The following is a 9,949-nucleotide window of genomic DNA, read 5'->3' on the forward strand; positions in this document are numbered from 1 at the left end:
AGGGTTTCGAATTCATAACGAACGTGAGATTTGAAAAAAAGATTTAAGATTTTCGAATTGTTAACGAAGCCCAATGTTTATATTAAATGTATGTACAGATGCGTGCAACTAATTAGCAACGAAATTCAAAACGATATTGCTTGCAAATTATGATTATTTATTTATTTTTAATAATTTTCATTTAAAATATATTTCAATCTATTTCAGAAATCACAATAACAAAAGTTGCAAAGCTTGCACAAATTGCAAAAAAATTAATCAAACTTCAAAAAATTGTCATAAAAATTTCAAAATTTTTAATTAGAATATCTAGAAAATTTTCGGGTATGCAGTTTTGTAGCCCATTCAATTTTAGTATAATAAAGTGCAAGTTTCAAGTCGCTAAAAATTACCGTCGATTTTTTAGAATTTTTTTTGTGGAGGGTGTTGCGCATTTTCTTCCATATAATACATGATCAAAACTTGAAACTTGCACTTTATTATACTAAAATTGAATGGGCTACAAAACTGCGTACCCGAAAATTTTCTAAATATTCTAATTCAAAATTTTGAAATTTTGATGACAATTTTTTGAAGTTTGATTAATTTTTTTTGCAATTTGTGCAAGCTTTGCAACTTTTGTTATTGTGGTTTCTGATATAGATTGAATTATATTTTAAATGAAAATTATTAAAAATAAATAAATAAACATAATTTGCAAGCAATATTGTTTTGAATTTCGTTGCTAATTAGTTGCACGCATCTGTATGTATGTATTTTTATTATTTTACAAAAGGAGTGGTCTTCAAAGATATCCGCCAAAATTGCCGATAAGCGCTGAATCGAAGTAAATGTCTAATGTAGCCAACCTCATGTTAGTATCCCAACAAACATTTCTGTAAGTGCTTTTAAAAGTAACTTAAAGTAACTATATTAAGTGTTAAATAAGCGTTTTTATTATTAAGTTTGTTTTAATTTTTTGCAAATGAACCTTTTATAAGTGCTGAGAGCGAATGTATGTATATAAATCACTTAACTTTAAAGTAAAATGCAAATATTTACGACAAAACCAAGAAAAAAATTTTTTTTTTAATATTTATTATAAATTTATACATATTCATACCCTTAAAATCAAGGTGCTGTTACGGATATAGGTGTATTCGCGTATTCTTCCAGCAGAAAATGACATTTTTTCTGTTCTCTCTCAAAGAGAGAAATGTTAGCAAAAGTACACGAACGTAAAACTAGCAAAAGCTTGCAAGTTTTTAGTACCTTTGGTCGAAATTTTGTTTACATACAAAAGCATAAAACATGAAAAGAGTATATATTAAAAGTTTTTCTAAAGCAATTTGCTAAGGAAACATGAGTAACTGAGTATTTGCTTTCTTCCGATATACATATTTGCAGTTCTAATAAGTTATTTCAAACTTAAAAATCATAATAATAAATCTAAATCTAAATCTAAAATAAATTTCCATATCTTCATAAATTGAAAACAGATAACTTTGATCAGCTGGCAAAAGGCTGCTAGCAAAAATTTTTCCAGCAGAAACTAGCAGATTTTCATCAGAATGAAATTTCAATTTGATCCCTCAGTTTCCCCTACTTTGCTGGATTTATGTGTACGCGAACAGGAAAATCTGATAGGTTTTTTAGCAGGCGTTTTATAAACCAACGCGACCTGAAACTTGCACTGTATTAGACTAAAATTGAATGGGCTACAAAACTGGATACCCGAAAATTTCCTAAATGTTCTAATTAAAGATTTGAAATTTTGATGACAATTTTTTGAAGTTTGATTATTTTTTTTGAAATTTATGTAAGCTTGGAAACTGTTATATATGAAGTTTCTGTTAAGTTGCAAGCAAAATCACTTTGAATTTCGGTAGTAATTAGTTGACCTTGGGTATACATACATATGTATGAATACGAAATCTAAAGGCGCGGTTAAACATGGCAATGCAACCAGAAAGTCCTCTTTGCAGATCTGCAACTGAAAATACGCAAATCGCTTCTGAGAAATAATTTCAACTTGCAATTTTCATTTTTGCTGCCAGTGCTGTTAAACCAATCGAGTTTTGCCGTTTGACGCGTTTTTTGGCGAATTTGTATAAAATTAAAAATATCGAATAAAATATGAAAAATACGTGTAATTAAATTATCCTATTGATATGGAGTATTTGTTTGAGTGTTAATGTATTAAACATTTAAGGCCTGTATGCAGTTCTCAAGAAAAGCTAAAATTCCATACAAAATGACGTACAAAATGGCTAAGAAATTTTCTTGAGTCAAATTTCCTTCAGGCAGTACGCAGTTCTTAAGAAATTTGCTACGCTTTTTACTACGGTTTTCTAAAGTTTTTTGTGAAAAAAGAGCACAAGGCAACCCAGGTTTGCAACAGAAATATATGCCCGTTCCATTATTTCTTGAGGAAAGAGTGAGGCAACAGGCTGTGAAGTATCAAAAATGTCAAAATTCCTTGGACACACACACGAATTAATGGCAAATTTTTCTTGACCGATTTCTTGAGAGCTACATACCAGCCTTTAATGACTATTTTGTGCTCATTTTAGCAGGTTTAGTAAATTTTTCAGGTCATTAATTTTGCTATAACATAGATGGTAGTGGACTCGTCTGCATTCACCGTGTAAACAGGCTAAAATTGGTAGACATCGGAAAGTTAAATTTTCAGAAATAAAAACGCTTCCGAAAGATACTTTGCATTCAAGTAGCTATTGGACGTGGCAAGTGCAAGTCCTTTTCAAAAGTCTGTCAAACTCGAGAATTTCCAAGAGATTGCAGGAGCAGTTACACCTTGCATGTAAAGTGGCTTTCGAAAGCAGTTTTTATTTCTGAAAAATAAATTTTCTGATACTTTTTGTCTGTTTAATAATAATAATGGATTGGCGCTTACACATATGTTAGTGTTTGGCCGAGCTTCTCCTGTTCTTCTGTTTACACTGTAATATATTACAAAAATAAAATTTACTATATCTGTGCACTAATTTATTAATAATGTCGGTTGGAGATATGGTATTTTTTGCAAGTTTCCGAGTTGAGCTGTCAAAAAAAAAAATATCCACGAAATATCTCTGCAAAAGGTGTTCAGCCCCTCTTTAGCAAAACAGAAAGGAAAATTCCAGTTAGAGGGTTATAATCCATAAGCGCGGCCGAAGGCCGCCTACGCAGAAAGTTGTGAGTGTGGGTGAGGGGTAACTTTTCATAAAGCGGCGTCCATCCTCTTTCGTTTAGGGGGTGGGAGGATGTTGAGCCACGCCTCCTCCCCTACGTCCCCCACCCCTAAATCGTTGTACCAATAGCTAAAGATTTCCCTTTATATTGTTCATATCAGGAGAATACAATAATTACACAATATTTATTTCCGAAAGTGATTTCTGCAAATTTGCAAATCTGCAAAAAGGGCTTTCTGGCTGTTTACACGGGAAAGGAGACTTTCGGTTTCGCATTTTGCCACGTTTGACGGCACCTTAATAAAAGCGATCATAAGAAGCAGTTTTTATTAGTCAAATCTAAAAGAACAAACCCATGCACAAACGCAGCTAGCTCTTTCCCATGTTCATTTCTTAAAAACTCATTGAAATAACAATCTAATCGAAGGAATGAAACACCACCAGGAATGAAATATCACCATCGTTATGAAATTTCACCTAGTGGGGTGGCAACACCCAATAACCCAACCTTCCGATTCTGCCAGCTCTTTGTTATGCATCATGAGTGTTGGGAATATTATAGGGTAAAAATGACGTCATCGCCCAATAAGTGGGGGTGTGTTTAGGTATTCCGCAAATAAAAATCGCATAACTACTCAATATGGCACAAAGGATCAAGTTTATATATTAAAAATTAAAATTGAGCACAAATAGCTTACCGCAATTGAAATGCAATTCTCTTCAGTGCTGTTGGGGAATTTTACGACGAATTTGGAACCGGCCCTCTCCTCACTATCATTGAGCGGACGAAAACGACAGACCACTTTGATACTGTCCTCCGCCGGAATCTCGCGTTCAGCAGACATTTTAACGGCTACAGCGGTACTTGCGGAACCGTTAATACTTTTAAGAATTTTTATCTATTGGGTGTAGCAAATTTTATTGCACTGCAATTACACTCCCAAATAGCACCGCTCCACTGCTGTTTAGTTTGTAACACTCCTATGCTATTCCTAAAGTGAAAATTCTTCCTGCGTTGAACAATTATTGGCTTTTATTTCTTTCCTGCCTTCTTTTTTCTACTTTCTGTTGCTTTTTTTTCTATTTCACTGGTGCTGCTTTTGCTATTGCGACTGCGACGACGACACCGACTTCCAACGACGACGTTTTCTGCTTGGCAGATATGCAGACACATCCAATTTCACACGTCAATCACACAACGGAATGGACGCGTTACAATTTCCTTACAAAAAAAAAATGCAATCTAAATTAGCAGGGAATAACCTTCATTTAGCGTTGTGAAGGTTTTATCGAAAAATTTTCAAATATTTTATTTGTTAAAAAATATAAAAATTTTCACTTTGCTCGTCGAACCGAAACGAACCGAACAGCAGCAGATGAAACGACAAATACACTTCTCGCAGCGCTAGTGAAAAAGATGACAGCAGTTGACAGCGACCAGAGTGGACAGATGATTTGATTAATGCAAAACTTAATAATTCAATTTTAATCTTAAAAATCATATGCACTGAAAGTAGTCCTATTAAAGTTTTAGCTATACTAGTTCGAAATACATTTATAAAATACCCAAAAAGCATTGAATTATAGCTCCAAACTGTTTTAAAATCTTTTGTGGGAAGTGCATATTTTTTCGGTTTTAATATGGCTACGCTGGTACCTATTCGAGTCTTGCGACACCCGCTCTTCAGCGCTTGTCAGGTGATAGCAGTGGTTGTCTCTTTCTTTTAACGGTTAAATCAAAACAACTGGAATATCTTGCACCACCCTGTACCAGTCGCCAAATTTGACATGTTCCGAAAAATCCCTCGTTTTGATCGTTGATGGCGGCGATTAATTTTGTGAAATAAACTAATCTGGAAATTTTCTTTGTAAACAAAAATCTTTATACCGCAACATTTGTAACAAGTGTAATCCTCCATGAGTTTCCAACCACCAACAACAACCACAGCGGCGAGCACTGCTTTCTCGTTCGGATTGGCGTCTGCGGGTGGAACCGCTCCTTCTAAACCAGGGTCTTTTTCTTTTGGTGCCACCGGTGGCGGAGACGCAGGTACAGTAAAACCATTGGCTTTTGGCGCTCCAACCGCGACAACGACATCAATGGCTGCACCCGCTGCTGTTGGATTTGGCAGCGGCTTTCTGGGTGCCACCACTACGGCCGCAGGGACCGTGGCGGCGCCAACCGTAGTTTCAGCTCCATCAACTAGTTTCTCTTTTGGCGCACCGACCGCAAGCTCAGCAGCGGTGGCTCCCACTAGCGCTGCTGCTACTACAACGGCTTCGCCAGGTTTTGGATTCGGTGCGCTACCTGCTGTCACCACAACTTCTTCCACCGCTACAACCACTACATCTGCGACGGCTGCGCCTGTATTCTCATTACCAATTGCTAAAACCACATCTGCAGCTCCCCCAACACTTGGCTCAATTAGTACCTCGACAGCTCCAGCCACGGGAGGCTTCGCTAACCTCAGCACGGCAACAAAGACAACCGATTCTGCAGCTGCGGTAAATGCCTCGCATCTATCCTATAATCAATTGGAAGATCATATTAACAAATGGACATTAGAGTTGGAGGAGCAAGAAAAAGTATTTGCTGACCAGGCGACGCAAATAAATGCATGGGACAAGATACTTATAAGCAACAATCATAAAATTCTCGAGCTCAATGACGCTGTGCAAAAGGTAAAGTCCGATCAACAAACATTGGAACAGGAGTTGGAATTCATAGCTACTCAGCACAAAGAGCTAGAAGAAAGCATTGTTCCACTGCAGAAAGAATTCTTAAAATTGCCACAGGTAGATGTAGAGCGTAGCCAGACATATCTCTTGGTTGAAAATTTGGACACACAACTAAAGCAAATGTCCGAGGATCTTAAAGAAATCATCGATAACTTAAATGAGGCGAATAAGGGGCAAGACAGTGCAGATCCTATCATACAAATTGGCAAAATTTTAAATGCCCACATGAGCTCACTACAGTGGATCGAATCATCCACTACCAATATTTCTAATAAACTCGATGATATTACAAAGATGCATGAATCATTCAAACGCGAATCAGAGCGCTCTTTCCGATCAGCTTACTATAATTAAATTATTTCATGTGATGGGAATTTTCAATTTATATTTCAATGTATGTACATGCTTGTTAAAATACAGTTTTCTATAAAACGTGCTTATACGAATTTTATTTAACTTCCCCGGAAATAAAAATAAAAAATATTTTAGTAATATTTATAATGTTTAAGACGTAGCAAATTCACTGGCTGGCGAATGCTGCCCAAGGCTAAATATCCGCTGTTGGGCGAGAATTCTACAATACGGATTTTCCCAATATCGCTGTTAACTGCTGGGAAGTTGGAAAAAACTGTTGCACTGGGGAAATGTGCCAATTTCACAGCGGAAGCTACTTCCGCTGAGCTCATGGCCAAAATTTCAGCGTTGGGATTGAATTTTACATCTGAAATGCTAGTTCGCAAATTCATGAAAGTCTTTTCGGGCTGCGGCGTCAAGGATAATTGAATTTTTTGGAAGTCGTAAACGTTAACAACACCCTCCATACTGCCAGTGGCGAGAAGACGTTGGTCTAAAGATAAGTCCATTGCACTACCATTCAAACAACCATCATCACTAAAACTGTGAACTAGACGTTGCTTTGTTAAAGAAAAAATGTGTATCTTGGAAGATAGTGAGCTGGATAAGATAGTTTTTGAGTCGCTGGTAAAACAAATGGCTGCCACATCTTCCTCTTGTTTAAATGAGTGTATTAGCTCCTGAGAGTTGGCATCGAACAAATGCAGGGTCCCGAAACGACCAGCAACGGCCATGTAGCGTCCACATGGAGATATTCTGAAGTTGCGCACCGTAGTAATATCCTTCGGCATTGTATAATGCATTTCCTGTGCTTTCATTAGATCATAAACATAGTACTTTCGCTTTGTGGAGCCAAATACTGCCTGCAGAACACATTAATACAACATAATATACATGTACTTAGTTTAAAAATATTCTAACATATATGTATGTAAACAAACCTTTGTCCCACAGGGCTTTAAACGCGCACACATGATGGGGAATCTTTCAAAACGCATGCTGTGCAACTTTTCATTCTTCACCCCGTCAATGCTATAAATAGTGGCGATTCCACTTAATCCAGCCACAAGTGTTGCCGTGCTTTTAGGTATGAATTGTATACTAGTTATAGAGCCTTCGGCATAGGAAGCACGATTTAAATCTTTCAATCTCTTGAATTGTAGATGCGTTTGCAGTAAATTTGTTGTGTCTGGCTTCTCCACAAAACCCACTGTCTGCAAAAGCGCCTCATCGTCTGAATTATCAAATTCCTTTTTGTGCTCCAACGATGCCCATTTGGGTTGGGGCACTGTGCGTTCGTAACGCGCTGTGAGGTAGTCTTTATAAGCTTTGTCTTTCCGCAAATGATCTAGTGGTCCTGAGAAACGGGTTCGTCTTTTCACCTCCCCCAATGTAATATCCGTGTCATCTGCGTCGGTCCAGGCGGGTTTGCGTTTTCTACTCTCAATGCCATCGTCGCTTTCGCCATCATTCTCCTCGTTGTTTTGTTTGTCATTATTTGATTCACCTACGGCAACAGCAAAATTTTTCAGCAACTCCTTCCTATCACCAAAAATTACTTTTTCCATAGGTATCTCCAGAGTATCATTGTGGCTGGCGGTGTGTTTGTTTTTATCATAATTTGCAGGTATTGTCGCTTCGTCCGATTTGCTATTCGATATCAGTTTTTCCTGCATCAATTTGTCATACTCTTCAGCACATTCGAGCAGATCTAGAATACTTTCGTTTTCACTGTCACTCATTTTTAAACTTTTGCAAGCGAATTGTTAAAAATATCCAAAATAATTGTGGCGATTTTTGCTAAATCTGCCATGCAAAACATTTGTTTTGGATTTTCGACATATGGGAAATTTGACGTGCACGTGTGTGGATCTTGTGGAATGAGTTTATAGTAGGTTTGTTCCACGAACGAAAGACACAAGATCACGCGGGAAGGAAAGAAAGAAAAAAGTTATTTTCTAGCTGCCGAAATCTCGACGCCATCTTTGTTGTAAGTAAACAACGAATAGAACGGAGAAAACTGCGAAATTGTTGAACGCATGAATAATCATTTTTATTATGCAAATTCTTCTATAAATCATGCCGTTGTGTTAAATTATTCTTTATCTTATGTATACGCACGTTGTCACAGGCGAAAATGAAGAAAATTGCAGTAAAAAGCCACCACCGAATTGTAAACAACGAAGAAATGTAAACAAACGGCTAATGTCAAAATCGTTAAACTTTTTTCCTAAATACGATTTTAACGGGCTACTCTCCGTCCCGCGTGATCTTGTATTTTTGGTTCATGGGTTTGTTCCACACGCTTTCCGGGCTGTTTCGATAATTAGAGCGTAAAAAATAGGTTATTTCCCTACAATCCGTACCGGATCCGGTAATGAAAGAATAAGCGAAAAGTTTGCTTTCGAAAATGGAACACAATCTTGAAAACGGGAACGCAAAAAACCACCGAAATAGCCCGGAAATCGTTCCCATACTCTAGAAAATGGGCATTAGAGAGCGCATGCATTCCACAATTGGATCGTAAATTTCTTCTTTCTCGTGTCCGGAATAGCCGGACTTTTTCTCCGGGAAAAAATGGATAAAGTGTAGACCTGTTATTCTCTAATTACCGGATCATAGAATAGAAGGTTACGACATGGTGCTGTCAAAAATTTGTTTTCCTCCAATGACGTAGTTGCGAAGTATGATTCAATAGGTGGAATCCCGTATTCCTCGGACTCGGACTAGTAAATCTGTCAAAAAATAAAAATTCGCTCAGAGCGAGAGAGTAACATTGAAAAGTACGGGATCGCTTTCTAGTAAAAAATGGTAACTTCTGTTAACTTCAACATAACCTCCAAATTTTGGTTGTAAATTTTTGCTTATTTTGTATGTAAACACACTCAGCTCACACATGCAAATAACCAAAAATACTTTAAAATTCATTAGAATCCACTTAAACAAGTAATTAAATACTTTTCAACATGAATTAGCAGTGTGCACTTTTCTTTTGTTTACAATTTGGTTGCCAAACACACTACAGCAAAAATTCTCGGACCAAAACTGGTAACTTCTGACAGAGGGAGAACCGTATATATTCTCTTTTTTGTCCTCTCAATAGTCAGAGAACCGAGTACGGGATCGATTTCCAGTAAAATCTGACTGATTCGGACTATTTCTGACTAGTCCGGACACGTACGGGATCGCAACTATTAAGTCCCCTTTCAGACACGTCAAGTCTTGCTTTCAAATTGTGCCAAAATTGATACAAAAGGAGGGAAAAATGGCATTTCTTCTAAAATTTTCTCTGACATCGTGAAAAAGTCGAAATTGGTGGTGTAAAGCAAAGCTTTAATTTGTGATTGATTAATTGATTTATTTTTAAAAATAAAAATGCCCGTAAGGAAGTGCAAAGTGCGTGGATGCAACAATACTAATGAATCATTCCGTATGTATTGTTTTGCTCAGGAGTGGGAAATGGCAAGAAAGTGGAGGGAGAACCTCAACATATTGCGAACAGATAACTTGCCGGCGCCGTCCAATTGTTTCGTATGCTCCATTCATTTTGAAAGAGATGCAATGGGGTCAAAAATGTTAAACAGGAATGCTATTCCTACATTGAATTTGGGTGAGAATTTAAAGAAGTTGAAATACATATGGGGTGTTCACAGTTCGTTCCAAATAGTGTCTCAAAATGTAGACGT

The 9,949-nt window shown here is 37.1% G+C and overlaps 3 protein-coding genes across 3 annotated transcripts in view; 1 reads left to right on the forward strand and 2 right to left on the reverse strand.

Moving 5' to 3' along the window:
* LOC118743611 (kinesin heavy chain-like) overlaps nt 1-9,949 on the reverse strand; it is a gene marked incomplete at both ends in the record, with an annotated part of 69,612 nt that overhangs the window by 53,744 nt on the left and 5,919 nt on the right. The window lies entirely within an intron of this gene.
* LOC118742449 (nuclear pore glycoprotein p62) lies at nt 4,908-6,345 on the forward strand. The gene has a single exon (XM_036474526.1). The coding sequence runs from the start codon at nt 5,088-5,090 to the stop codon at nt 6,261-6,263; it is 1,176 nt and encodes a 391-aa protein (XP_036330419.1). The 5' UTR covers nt 4,908-5,087; the 3' UTR covers nt 6,264-6,345.
* Nucleotides 6,322-8,095, reverse strand: LOC118742448 (U3 small nucleolar RNA-associated protein 18 homolog). The gene is made up of 2 exons (XM_036474524.1): nt 7,205-8,095; nt 6,322-7,126 (listed from the first exon to the last, which is right to left on the reverse strand). The coding sequence occupies exons 1-2, from the start codon at nt 8,003-8,005 to the stop codon at nt 6,395-6,397; spliced, it is 1,533 nt and encodes a 510-aa protein (XP_036330417.1). The 5' UTR covers nt 8,006-8,095; the 3' UTR covers nt 6,322-6,394.

This window comes from Rhagoletis pomonella, unplaced genomic scaffold (genome assembly GCF_013731165.1).
Source record: "Rhagoletis pomonella isolate Grant_MI unplaced genomic scaffold, Rhpom_1.0 Rhpom_scaffold_00007, whole genome shotgun sequence".
Classification (NCBI taxonomy): Eukaryota; Metazoa; Arthropoda; class Insecta; order Diptera; family Tephritidae; genus Rhagoletis; species Rhagoletis pomonella.